Source organism: Sinohyriopsis cumingii, chromosome 1, assembly GCF_028554795.1.
Source record: "Sinohyriopsis cumingii isolate HCF-2022 chromosome 1, ASM2855479v2, whole genome shotgun sequence".
In the NCBI taxonomy this organism is placed as follows: domain Eukaryota; kingdom Metazoa; phylum Mollusca; class Bivalvia; order Unionida; family Unionidae; genus Sinohyriopsis; species Sinohyriopsis cumingii.
In genome coordinates this window covers 153,647,975-153,663,335 of record NC_142961.1, presented here as the reverse complement: position 1 = coordinate 153,663,335, position 15,361 = coordinate 153,647,975, and the positions used below count along the sequence as shown (strand labels likewise).

Below are 15,361 nucleotides of genomic sequence, written 5' to 3'. Positions count from 1 at the left end.
AGAAAACAACATTGATTTTGAATTGTGGTTGAATTCAAGTTAGTAATTCAGAGTCGTTTCCAGGATGCAGAAATATAAGATTGAAGTTAAATTCTTAAAACTACCACCAAAACATCAGTCAAATGACTGACAATGAGCACACCATATTAATTTTGTCATTAAATCCTTCCCATATTCAGAAAATTTGCCTCTTTTTTCAGATGGGGGTGGTCTGATGTGTTACAGATTTCCCCCATTAAATTACATGTACTTATTCTAGACTAGACCTGGTAGTTGATTCATCAGCTGTGATCAACTGCCATGACCAATTAGGGGACAGATTAGTATGCTTAATTAATATATACCAGGTACAGTAAAATCTTGATAATTTAGACATTTTGTAAATTAGTGAAGTTCATATAGACTTGTGCAATTATAGACAGAAAAATATGTCACAATACGGTAAATTGTAATTTTGGATATTTACAGAATTCATGTGTATTACACAGACTTAATGTTATCCTGTTGGTAATTAATTATGTATTGATAATAATAATACATGTAAAATTATGTATTTCATTTGTGTTATTTTAGTTAAAATTATCATTATTAAATATTATATATAATAATAGTAATTACAGTTTCCATACCTATGATGCCATGCCTGCATTCCGAATATGACCAATAAAAAGAAAACCTGGAGTGAAAAGGAATGAAAATGAACTAATGGCTAAATACTGTGGCATTACTAATTAAAAAATAATAGTTAAAAACCACTAAGTTTTAATTAACAAGTGTAATTTTATATAAGTAAATCAAAAACTTATTCCTTCTCATAATTTTTTTTCTTTTATTCCTTTTTTTAAAACTTTTATTTTACTACTTACATTAAGTTTACAGTCATGACATCTCGTTTCAAGTGACCCTGAACTCCAAAATGTTTCAAATAACCATGACCTCTGTCCAGATATTTCCATTTACTCTAAACTCTGTTTTAAAAGTTTACATTGACACAAGACTCGGTCTACATGTTTGCATTGACCGTTAGTCTACAATATCTTAATGTTCAACTGACCCTATCACTTTAGTGGCCTAGTGGTTAGAGCATCTGCTTGGATGCAGGAGGTTGCTGGTTTAAACCCTGGCCAAGTCATACCAATGACTTACAAAAATGGTACTGACAGCTACATGTCTGCGGCATGATGCTCCAGTGCTAGACATCACTATAAACTGCCACACTAGACATCATAGACATATGACTGAAAAATTGTTAAAGCTACGTTACAAATCCAAATCACACACACACACACAACTGACCCTAAACTCTGTCCAAATGTTTCCATTGATCTAAAGAGAATTCAAATTCTATTTTACAACATTTTTATGGCATTAATGTTTTTTTTTTAATTTGCAATTTGATATAAAATAACAAGTGACAACATTAGTTCATAACAACTGTTGCAGACTTCTCATAAAGTTCCCATCTTAATAGAACCAAAACCCATCTTAGTAGAACCAAAACCCGTCTTATTAGAACCAAATCCCATCTTAATAGAACCAAAACCCATCTTAATAGAACCAAATCCCATCTTAATAGAACCAGAACCCATCTTAATAGAACCAAAACCCATCTTATTAGAACCAAAACCCACCTTAATAGAACCAAAACACATCTTAATGGAACCAAAACCCATCTTAATAGAACCAAAACCCATCTTATTAGAACCAAAACCCACCTTAATAGAACCAAGACCCATCTTAATAGAACCAAATCCCATCTTAATAGAACCAAAATCCATCTTAATAGAACCAAAACCCATCTTAATAGAACCAAGACCCATCTTAATAGAACCAAAACCCATCTTGTTAGAACCAAAACCCATCTTAATGGAACCAAGACCCATCTTAATGGAACCAAAACCCATCTTAAGAGAACCAAAACCCATCTTAATAGAACCAGAACCCATCTTAATAGAACCATAGAACCAAAAGCCATCTTAAGAGAATCAAAACCCATCTTATTAGAACCAAAACCCATCTTGAGAGAACCAAAACCTGGTCAGATGACAATTTTAAGATTTTTGCAGAATAAACTAAATTTGAAACTGCCCTATATATATATCTAAACAGTTTTAAGTAAATACAAATTGCCCTTAATTAGCCTTTACACCATTCAAATGCTATATTGAATACACATATCAACAGAGCTGGATACATTAACAAAATAATATATGGCAAAAATGTGGTTTGTACAGCAATGACAAATCCTTGAATTTGAGGATTTGCTATGCAAAGTCTATGAATTTTGCACATAAAAATCCTCCCAGTTGCCATGAAAAATCTTTGGAGTTGTTGAAAATTTCCTTGAATTTTGCAAAATATAATATGTTACAACTGAAATAATTAGGTTGCTGATTACCGGGTAAGTATAGAATTGTTGTTTACTTGACATCCAAAATTAATGAACAAATATTATAAAACATGGCAGCTCAAATGGCACAAGACTGGTATTGACCAAGTAACAGGTGGACAAGGTTTAATTTCCTTTGAACAAAATAATCATTGAAAACATTTTGAACTCTGAAAAGTCCTTTTAAAAAATCTCCAGTACTGTACAAACCATGAAAAAATGAAATAAAAATAAAAATGCACACAAATAATAATGTAGCATATGAAATCAATGTTTTCAGATTAAATGAAAGTGAATAATTAATATATTTTTTCTGTTTTGAGTAACATCAGCCCTAAGAGGGCAGGGCACTAAAAATCCCTAAAAAGTCAGGGCACTAAAAATCATGAATTTTCATACTCCTTTAGTCAAATAATTTTAAAAATGTTGTGTAATCTTTTGAAGAAAAAAATATATTTGCTTCATTCGAGCACATTTTTGCAGCCAGATATGAAGTACAATTTTAAGTGGATAACTGACCATTGCTATAATGTCATTAAAGTTATAGTTGAAGGGACCATTCTATGTTTGTAGCTGAAGGGACCATTCTGTATTTGTAGCTGAAGGGACCATTCTGTATTTGTAGCCGAAGTGACCATTCTGTATTTGTAGTTGAAGGGACGATCACTGCAAGTGGAGTATTTTATTAAACAGGAAAATTGTATTGTTTCGTGTGAAATAAATACTTCATATTCCTGTCTTTGAATTGTTCTGGCAACTTAAACCCTTGAGCACCAGAACACATTATAGATGAACTTTCACATTAATTTGCACTGTTCTATCAGGAGAAAAAGGAAAAGATATTGACAAGAAATTTATCTGCACTACAAATAGCATTTCAAATTTTTATTTCCTAGCACCACCACAGTGGCCTTTGTGAAAATTTTGTAATCACTACTCCACCTGAATGGATGATTACATCAGCATCAGGTTTTACTGCAAGACTTAATTATGATGTCTTATTGGGTGCATCCAGTATGGCCACCACTATCATCCATATTGAAAATGTTGGTATTGCTGCTCTTCTCCCTGAAAGACTATGTAGTGTCTAGTTGGTCTCATATGAAAATTGTGCCAATCTGATATACAGGATGGTCAACATTGTGCCCATGTTGATAATTTTATTGCTACTATTTATACCATGCACATCTTTGAGGTCAATCCCATGGATCATGTCTCAAATAAATGCCTGTGCCTGCAATTTCGATCACTTTGGCTATTTATGATACAAGGATTGGCTTGTGATTCATCAGTACAAGGGCAGAAATAGCTGAGAGCAAAAATAGCCTGTGGCATCAGGATAAATTGTGGTTCTTTTTTATGAAAACATTTCCTACAAACAAAATGTTTGATTTTTCTTTAAATTTCGTATTATTTTTGTCTCGCAGAAATAGCCAAAGATGTTCTGTCTGCTGCTCATAGATGGAACGTCATATCAACATTGAGTTTTCACCAGAAGACTTCTGGTCATGTCTGCATTGGTACTAAGGCCAAAACAAACAGAAAATACATGTTTCTGGTTGGCCAACCATTCCTGTTTCTTATTGCTGACCCTAGCACTTTTTTTCTCCAAAGTTAGAAGTTTTTTTTTATTTTTTTAAAATATATATAGTGTTTTAAAAAATATGAACTGTCAACACTAATTTAAAACCAGTGCAATGGAAACATTTTTTTATTTGGCTGAAATGAAAATGGTTCCAATCAGACAATCCTGTATGGTCACCATGGCAGCATCTTGAAATTCTTGTTAAATATTGCTAAATAGAAGTGAATAGTAACAGAGGGTTTTCACCAGATGACCGCCAGTAATTATGATATCTCTTTGGTCCTGAATAAATTTTGCACTGATCTGACCTCACATACAGCTGCCACACTATTCTAATGATTTCCAGTTTTTCCTAAATGAAAATGGTGCTGATCTTAACACATTAACCCCTGGAGGTTTTTGTCATTTTCGCCTGAAATTCAAGTAGGAAACACATTTTGAAAGCTATTTCTGAATAAATCCTAATACATCAAGTTCCAGGTGATTTTCCAATATCCTGATGCCTAGTTGTGTTAGAAACATCGTTTTTCATTGGCTATTTGGCTCGCGCATGAGCAGAAGGATAAAAGTTGGAGTTTATTTATTTATTTAATTTTTTGCTTAACGAACCCATTATTTATCGAGACCACTCTTTTTCACAAATGCTCATCTTATCCTACTTTTTGCAAAGGTTCATCTGTCTGTTTGCAGTTCATACCAGTCTGCCTTAGATCTGAGACCAAAAGTCTAAAATCTGGACACAAAATCAGATTCTGACCACGGGTGAATTTTGGGTGGAAAAAAATCTGGTCCAAAATATGAGGTTTTCCCTCTGTATTTTCTAGTGCAACTAGAAGTTCTAGATTATTTGGTATCATTGTAGGGCTACATCTGTCTACCTTTATATAATACCACCCACTTTAGTGTATCATACATGACCTTGACGCTATAGAGCTCGGCAGTAGGCTACTGCCACATAAAATCTTTGCCAAGGGTTAAATGAGTTAAATCAAATATAGCTGCCACAGTGGCTAATTTGAAAACATTACTTCAGAATGTTAGAAATGGTCTCAACACTAAGCAGTTAAAAGGAAGAAATTATCTTTTTTTTTGAATTTTTTAAAATTATTTTCAGGGATAAGAGCATCAATCCTTTAAAAGGATTCTTCTTTTCTCATTGCAATGCTATATGCAGTATAGATCATAACTTGTTGGTTTTTTTCAATATTAACTAGATTCTCATTGATTTTTGTGTATGGATAATTTGTGGATTTTGTTGCATGGATCATACTCATTACAAATATAGTTCCTTTCCAAAACGGGGACTGACAATACTTGCAATAGCAAAAAAATAGTGTACAGTCCCCATCTTCCCTGACTGTACTGGCATATGTTTGACTTTGCAGTTTCTCATGCAATTGTCATAACCAAGCAAAGTTTGATTAAGTACATCAGTGATGATTCCTTCCTATTGTAGTAGTACATCCTAGAGTGCAACCCAGTTACACAGTGACCCATGGCATTGTTACCCACAGAAAATGATGAAACATATCTCCTTTATTGACTGAAAAGGGGTCAGAACTTCTTAAAATACTCAGACATGATTTTTCTCCATTTTAAAGTGGAATTCTGCTTTTGTCCCGACTTGAATCAGATTTTTCTTGATATAATCCATTTTTTATATCATCTCCGTGCCAGATTTTTCAACTTGGTCTGTCTACTCCCATTCTGCAACGACCCTTGTAAATTATATAATCATATATTAGTTAGCACACGACTCTAGTAAAGAGTTCTGATCGGTCAAAAGTTTTAATTCATCCAGTGAATCTTCATGTAATGGAATCTGATGGTAATGGAAAGAAGAAGCATGCTTGCAAAACATGGCATCCTGAGTTGTTGAGAGACCATGACACGACAAGTTTAGATAAAGGCTTAAAAAACGTATGGAAATAGGAATGGCTGGAACAAAAGTTGACGTAAATTTAGTTGGTCATTTTATAAGAGTGGGATGTGGGATTAGGATTTTTAACGTAGCTTTAACAATTTTACAGTCATATCACTACTATGTCTGCAGTGTGGCGGTTTATAGTGATGTCTAGCACTGGGGCATCATGCCACAGACACGTAGCATGATGTCCCACCCAGTCACATTATCCTGACACCAGGCCAACCAGTCCTAACACTAACCTCTTAATGCGGAATGCCAAGCAAGCAGGCTGTTAGTACCATTTTTGTAAGTCTTTGGTATGTCTTGGCCGGGGTTCGAACCCATGACTTCCTGCATCTGAGGCGGACGCTCTAACCACTAGGCCACCAGAGCGGTCATTTTATAAGAAAACTGAATGCTTGAGGACTGGCATTTTGTGACCTATGCTCTATGGTAATCACGGTTGGAAGAGTTTGGAACAGCACCTACAAAAGAAGCTGCATTTAAGCTCAGAAGGCATTTGGAAAAAGTGCAGTTAATTACTATAAGAAGAAAGATTTCTTACATGAGAGAACTTATGTAGCCCTCGGTCAGAATATGCACACTGAATGTCGCCAATACAAGCACCAGCTTGAAAGGAAATAGGCTCTTATTGAGAAGGAAAAGAAATGATAGCACATTGATCCAAAAAGTCATTGGTGACAAAAAGGAAAGCTAAAGAAATCTTTGCCAAAGCCGCAAAAAGAGCTAGACTAGCATATCAACAGGTTGTGTCCATTGGAGAAAAAGACAAGTAAATGTATGGGATTATTTGTATACAGTTGATGTACTTGGGTGTTTATTTTACAGATTTGTATATAGTTGATGTACTTGGGTGTTTATTTTACAGATTTGCATATAGTTGATGTACTTGGGTGTTTATTTTACAGATTTGTATATAGTTGATGTACTTGAGTGTTTATTTTACAGATTTGTATATAGTTGATGTACTTGGGCGTTTATTTTACAGATTTGTATATAGTTGATGTACTTGGGTGTTTATTTTACAGATTTGCATATAGTTGATGTACTTGGGTGTTTATTTTACAGATTTGTATATAGTTGATGTACTTTTGTGTTTATTTTACAGATTTGTATATAGTTGATGTACTTGGGTGTTTATTTTACAGATTTGTTATGAAATGAGAGTAGTATAATATATATGCTGTACAAAGTGACAAATTATTTTGACTTAATTACGATGTAAACACTGACATGTACATGAAATAACTTCAGCATCAATAGTATTGGAGAACACATTCACGTGACTATAAATACTGTGAAATTATTGAAGTCAAGTTGAACATTTTGGTAAGTTTATTAGTTTTTCAAATGATTATTTTGGTTTATTTAATGATCAGTTTTTTATGAGTGTAAAATGTCCCCTGGACCCTCAAAACCCCATTGGGGGAATACCCCCAAACCCCACTTAAAATTTGTTCAGCTTTTTTTTTATGGAAGACCAAAATCATGTCTGAATACTGGAATCCTCTTAATTTAAACTGATTTTTTCTTAGCTCTGCTGGTCTGTCATCCATTGTCCATTAGCACAAAGTTCTACTCCTCCTAAACTTCAGCTAGGATTGCCTTGAAACTTTACACACACATTCATCTCATGGTCTAGTTGGTCTTAAATGAAAATGGTGCCGCTCAAACATCTAGTATGGCCGTCACAGTGGCCATCTTGAAAATGTTATTGCTGTTGCTCCTGAGTGGATGGTCATGAGGTATGTCTTAAAGACTTTTTATGATGTATAGTTGGCCCTAAATGAAAATATTTGCCAGTCAGAAATCAAATATGTCCACCATGGCAGCCATCTTGAAATTCTTGTTATTGCTACTCCTCTTAAATAGATGGTCATATCAACATGGGTGTTTCACTAAAAGATTTCTTATGATGTGTACTTGGCCCTAGGTGAAAATGGTTCTGACTTGATGAACAATATGGCCACCATGCAGCCATATTGAAAATCTTTTCATTGCTATTCCTCCTAAATGGATGGTTACATCATAACAGTATGTCCCAAATGTTTGATGGTGCCAATCTAACATTCAGTATGGCCATTATGACAGCCATCTTAAAAATATTGTTTTTACAACTCTTGAACAGAAAGTCATATTGAAATGTGGTTTTCACCAGAAGAGGTTTTATGATGTCCAGGTGGTCTTAAATGAAAATGGTTGTCCAATATTGCCACCACAGCAGCCATCATGAAAATCTTGTTTTTGCAACTCCTGGTGAATGAAAAGCCATATCTTGGAAATACTGTTCTCTCTATTCCTCTCCAAATGGATGGCTATATCTGCATTGGGTTTTCACCAATTGACTTCTTATGTTTTCTACTTGGTCCTAAATGAAATAGTGCCACTCATACATTCAGTATAGCTTCCATGATAACTGTCGCAAAAGTATTGTTGTCACTACTTCCCATGAATGGATGATTATTATGACATATTTATTTTCACCAAGACTTTTAATGATGTCTTCTTTGTCCAAAATGAAAATGGTGACAAGTTGACATACAATATGTGCACCACAGCATCTAATTTGAAAATCCTGCCATCTCTGAAGAATGTCAGAGATGGTTTCAACACTTCAGCAGTTGAAAAGATGAAATAGTGTTTTCTTGATTTCCTGTAAATTCTTTTAGCCTAGGAGAGTATTAGTCACTACGAGGGATTATTGTTAAGAGTTGTTTGGGTTGCAACAGTTGTCATTAGTCATCATTGTTATTCACTATCTTACATTTACCATATGTCCGGAAGAGTGCAGATTTTATTCCTTTTCCAAATATCAGAAATTGCTTCATCATCTTTCCCACCATTTTCAACAACAGAAATGCCACACTAATTTCTTTTCTTCAGTAGTTATGTGATTTTAAGATGGAAATTGGTTGAAAGCATTTCAAGGTTCTTTCTCCACCAGTTATTCTAGTTCCGTGTATAGCCTATCATGTGCTGAAAAATGACATTAAACCCACAACATCAACAACAACAAATGTATTGACTGAGGTGTCAGCCTGCCTTGAATAATTTTGAACCACTTGAAGTTCTTCAGCTTTCTCACCATTTTCAACAGCTTTTAATTCTGATTCATCATAAGGTTATAACTATCCACCACTTAGCAGCCTCCTGAAGAATTTATTCGTTAAACAAATGTCAAAAACAGGTTCTTCATCTTTCCCACCATCTTCAACAGTATTACTTCTGATTTACTTGTTTTTTCTTCCACACTGAATTTTTTGAATTTTTTGTTTCACTAGTTATGGTTGTTTTGGTTGGAAATTGTTGGAAAGGTTTGTTGCTTCCTTTTGGGACACATTGTCAGTGCTTTATGGAATTAATCGTAAGTTTGTCACTAAGATCATGTGCAGAGGCAAATATATTCAGTGAGGTGTCAGACTATGTCAAAAAAATTCAGTGAGGTGTCAGACTATGTCAGATATATTCACTGAGGTGTCAGTCTATGTCAAATATATTCACTGAGGTGTCAGACTATGTCAGATATATTCACTGAGGTGTCAGACTATGTCAGATATATTTGCTGAGGTGTCAGACTAACTTGACTTGTTCTGGTGAAGTTAAATCCTCAAAAAGATTCAGTGCTTTACACACATTCTATTTGTAATGTAGTTAGGGTATTTTAATGTATGATCAACAAATTTTTCAGATAAAAGTGGAATATCAGAAAGTTTGCTAAAAGTGTCATTTATTTTCTGTCCTAAGCTTAATTTTGGCAATGTTTCAACAACTACATCAGTAACTTGAGAGACATCCGTGTTTTCATCTGTGGATGTTTATACCCCATTGTTCTGCAATCTTTCTTGAAGTGTTTAAATACCAAAATGTATTTTGGTTTTTTTTTGTATAGCTTATTCTGTCCACATTTTGGTAGAAATGTTCCAAAGTCATTTAAAGTGTTAATGGCAGTTTTAAATTTTTCTCTTTGGTCATATACCACATTTTTCTTTGCTGTCTCTTTTGTTCAGTAAATATTGGAGTAAACAGTATCTGATGGGTGACTGATTTGAACTTTCAAGAGTAATTTGGAATAATTTATATGTTGCAATAATTCAAAGTTTATTGAAATCCTCCAAGTGGTGTGGGAGGAGAATCAATTATAAACTTCCATCATGAATGGACAGATGGACTGAGACTGGTACACAGTGGGCAACAACATTATTCCCCGTCTCCACTTAAATGTGGATCAGGAAACTGCAGTCATTTTAAACTATGTTTTCTCTCAGCATACTTTAGTTTGTTTTTGAGATGCATTAAAAGTTACTCATTTTCTTCCTTTTTTTTTTGCATTCAAACTACAATGATACATGTACAAAAAGAAATTTTACACAGCTAGTTGTAAAACTTCTTTGAAAAAAGTTAAGTTTTTAAATTGCCCATGTAGAATTCATTACGACAATTTTTGAAATTGTTGTTTCCAAAAATGGTCATGTGGATTTTCTCTCATTGAAATTTTATTCCAAAAAATTCCTAAAAAGATTAAGTATGCTGAGATTTCATCATATCGGCATCACAAACTTGGTTAATAGAAGCATTATTAATATTTACCTTTCTAACATTTTTTTGGGTCAGTTGTGCTGATTATTGCTGATAACACACTTGTTAGTGCTTGCAAACACCAACCTTTTGTTTGCAGTCAATACCTGTGCCAATAATAAAAAAAATTATGTTTGTGCACAAACTATGGGATCAGATTTTGGTCTTATGAGATTATTTTAAACAATAACTGAATGATCAAACTGGAGAATGGTTACCTGAACAACATGGATTCTCCCAGCAGTGCATAATTAAAAGAAAAAGACAAGGAGACAGTCTGGAAATTGGATAGGATTAAAGAGCTAAAAAAACCCAACCCAAAACAATAACTGCTCATAGTAAAACAAGTCCCATGTGGACTGAAACTGATATTGCTTATTAATTGGCAGGAAGTACATGTTGCCTGGTGCATAAGGACTCCCACATAATAATTATGAAAAAGAAACTATTATAACCAGTCTGGAAATAGATGAATACAAAACATAAAATAGAGGATATACTGGTATGAGAGGACATCCTTGGTTCATAATGATAAGTAAAAGTTATGAAAAATTGTTTTTTACAAATGTTGATTCTGTCATTTAAATGAAATGAGATGGAAAAAAGGTTCTACTCATGGATTGTTAGTTTGGTTAATTTTTGGTTTCTATTTGTTTTTACCAGCTTGATTTGTGAACCCCAATAAATGAAAGTAGCTGTTTGTATCTTTGGTGATAGCTTCAAACACATAGTTTTAAAAATTGACAAAACTCAGTAATGGTTTTCTTGGCACAAAAACACATGTCAAGGATGGTTCTATGCTTCAAGTTATTGGTTTGGTTATTAATATTTAGTAAACGTAAGATATTGTATTTCACTTGGATTATTTTTATTTGAGGATAATTAACACAGTACTAGGTAATGACATCGTGTCTATTTAAGATAGCATGGAGCTGATTAAGCCTGATTTTATCATTGTCTCGATGATACAGTATTTTGTGGATCAGTTTGTTGAGGAATATTTAATACAGGTAGTTGAGCTCTTAAGAAAGCAGTAAGATACTCAGAATTGAACTTTATTCATTTAGCATCAATTTTTCATTGATTCAGTTGTTGCTGTCTGCCTCAAATAAAAAAAACCTTGCCAAACAATGATCTGTCTATGAAAGGCTCCTTTCCCCATTATACACATGAAGTACCAAGAAAGATGTAATTTTTTGGTAAAACTTCTAAAATTGATATCCATTCAAATCAATAAATTCATATTAACTTTTGGGGAAGGAAAACTATTACATCATTTTGATGAAGGAGTTTGTTGATGATTTGCCACCAGAATAAATCTTGGACAAAAGTAAAATGTATAGTTTATAAAAAAAAAAATGAAACCTCTATTCAAGGATTGTATCTCTTTGGACCATTGTTCTTTATTTTATTTACCTTGTCAAGAATTTTAGCAGCTTTACCTTTTGTCTTGAGTGAGTGTTTTCATTTCTATGAAAGGTTTGATTGTCTTGAAAGTTTTTGTTATTTTTACATTGTATATATTTACAGCCTCTTAAATGGTACATTATAACTAGGATTGATGTAGCATACATATATGCTGGTACATTCATACATGCATAAATATATACTGTACATCCTTACATATATACATACATTGATTTTTGATACAAATATAGGTACATAATGGAGCACAGATTCATCATTATATACAGACATACCTGTACATACAAACATCTCTTCTTTATATATATATATATATATATATATATATATATATATATATATATATATATATATATATATATATATATATACTGTACTAGCAGCTGCCTTGCTTAGAGCTCAGCATTAAGAAGTTAGTGCTAGGAATGGTTGGCCTGGTGTCAGGATAATGTGACTGGGTGGGACATCATGCAGCATGATGCCTCAGTGCTAGACATCATTATAAACTGTCACACTGCAGACATTGTAGCATATAACTGAAAGTTGTTAAAGATATGTTAAAATCCAAACCACACACAATCCAAACCACACACACACACACTTAGCAAATCAATGCTTTATCAGTTTTACACAAGGTTCTTGCTTGTCTGAAGTGCTGTGATATTTTTGTATAGATTTCTGTCTGGAAGACTCCTCTTGGATATCTGTGAGATATTAAATTGCATGATTTTCTGTGTCAGGCCCTTATCATGTCTGTCAGGGGGAAAATGTCTAATTCTAGGTCATTAACCCTGTTTATTAAATGATGCCATTCTCCATTGCAGGCTGTTCAAGCTGCCCATGTTGCCAAAGAGAAGACAAAGGAGCTGTCACAAACTGTGAATGAATCAGTAATCCAGCCAACAAGGGACAAGGTTTGCATCAGGTTTTAATCTGCTAGTCATTAGTCTAGCAGAATTTGTGAAAAAACTAATTAGTCAAAACTCCTATTTATTATAGTCGCAAAAAACTTGAATCTTGATGTATTCACTAAAATGAAATTGCATTTTCACCAGCTCACATAATTTTTTCATTAATGTGTTTGTTGAAAAAAGCAATTGTATATACATTCTTGGAAATCCTGACCTGATTTCCATTCAGGGTGAAGTTCTTAAATAAGGAAAACAAAATATCAGACAGAGTTCGTACTGTATGTCAAGGGCACATGTGACTTTTGACGCATTCTGTCATTATCATGTCATCTGCAATCTGAGTCTACATAATGCATTTACAGTTTTGTCTGCCATTTGTGTCTGTGTACTGCATTGAGCTTGTCATTTGTCATCTGGGTCTATTTACTATATTTACCGTGTCTTGTTGTGTGTCATCTGGGTCTGCTTACTGTTGCTGTCCTGTCATCTGTCATCTGGGTCTACATACTGTCATGGTCCCATCATCTGGGTCTTAATTCTGTCTTGTCTTGCCATTTGGGTCTGCATATTGTCATTGTCCAGTGATCAGGGTCATCTTACTGTCATTGTCCTATCATTTGTTTTCTATGTCCAAATACTGTCATTGTCCTGTGATCAGGGTCATCGTACTGTTATTGTCCTGTGATCAGGGTCATCTTACTGTCATTGTCCTATCATTTGTTTTCTATGTCCAAATACTGTCATTGTCCTGTGATCAGGGTCATCGTACTGTTATTGTCCTGTGATCAGGGTCATCTTACTGTCATTGTCCTATCATTTGTTTTCTAGGTCCAGATACTGTCATTGTCCTGTTATCTACCATCTGGATCAACATACTGTATTTACCTTATCTTTTGAGCTTTCATCTGGCTCTGCATAATGTCTTTACCATGTCTTGTCATCTGTCATCTGTGTCTACATAATGTAGCTGCTTTGTCTTGTCCTTTGTCATATGGGTCTACCTAACATAGTTGCCGTGTCTTGCCTTCTGGGTCTGCATACAGTATTTACCTTGTCTTGTCATCAGCCTTCTTGGTTATCTGTCATCTGGGTCTATATAATACAGTTACCGTTCTGTCATCTAGGTCTACATACTGTCATTGCCTTGTTACCTGTCATCAGGGTATACATAATGTAGTTGGCTTGTCTTGTCATCTGTCATCTGGGTCTACATAGTATAGTTGCCTTGGTTTTTCATCTGTCATCTGGGTCTACATACTGTATTTACCTTGTCTTGTCATCAGCCATCTGGATCTAGATACTGTAATTGTCTTTGAACAGCGATCACCTGGGTCTACATAATTAGTTGCCCTGTCTTGTCATCTGTCATCTTGGTCTAGATACTCAAATTATCTGGTCATCAGCCATCTGGGTCTACATACTGCAATAGTCTTGTCATCAGACAAAAGGGTCTGCATGCTGCAATAGCTTTGTCATCAGCCATCAGGGTCTACATACTGCAATAGTCTTGTCATCAGACATCAGGGTCTGCATACTGCAATCATTTTGTCATCAGCTATCTGGGTCTACATACTGTAATTGTTTTGTCATCTGTCATCAGGGTCTACATACTGTGATTGTCTTGTCATCTGTCATCAGGATCTACATATTGTAATTGTCTTGTCGTCTGTCATCAGGGTCTACATACTGTAATTGTCTTGTCATCAGACATTAGGGTCTGCATACTGCAATCGTCTTGTCATCAGACATCAGGGTCTGCATACTGCAATCGTTTTGTCATCAGCTATCTGGGTCTACATACTGTAATTGTCTTGTCATCTGTCATCAGGGTCTACATACTGTGATTGTCTTGTCATCTGTCATCAGGGTCTATATACTGTAATTGTCTTGTCATCTGTCATCAGGGTCTACATACTGTAATTGTCTTGTCATCTGTCATCAGGGTCTACATACTGTAATTGTCTTGTCATCAGTGATCTGGGTCTACATACTGTAATTGTCTTGTCATCTATCATCATTGTCTACATACTGTAGACTTGTCATCAGCCATCTGGATCTAGATACTGTAATTGTCTTTGAACAGCGATCACCTGGGTCATCAGCCATCTGGGTCTACATACTGCAATAGTCTTGTCATCAGACAAAAGGGTCTGCATGCTGCAATAGCTTTGTCATCAGCCATCAGGGTCTACATACTGCAATAGTCTTGTCATCAGACATCAGGGTCTGCATACTGCAATCATTTTGTCATCAGCTATCTGGGTCTACATACTGTAATTGTTTTGCCATCTGTCATCTGGGTCTACACACTGTGATTGTCTTGTCATCTGTCATCAGGGTCTGCATACTGCAATCGTCTTGTCATTAGACATCAGGGTCTGCATACTGCAATCGTTTTGTCATAAGCTATCTGGGTCTACATACTGTAATTGTCTTGTCATCTGTCATCAGGGTCTACATACTGTGATTGTCTTGTCATCTGTCATCAGGGTCTACATACTGTAATTGCCTTGTCATCTGTCATCAGGGTCTACATACTGTAATTGTCT

General features: G+C 34.8%; 1 protein-coding gene across 1 annotated transcript in view; it reads left to right on the top strand.

Moving 5' to 3' along the window:
• Positions 1-15,361, top strand: part of LOC149808183 (ADP-ribosylation factor GTPase-activating protein 1-like) — a 133,377-nt gene that overhangs the window by 60,303 nt on the left and 57,713 nt on the right. The window contains exon 8 of the mRNA XM_089974360.1: positions 12,726-12,815. Within this exon, the coding sequence (XP_089830486.1) occupies positions 12,726-12,815 (90 nt within the window). The remainder of the gene's footprint in view (positions 1-12,725; positions 12,816-15,361) is intronic.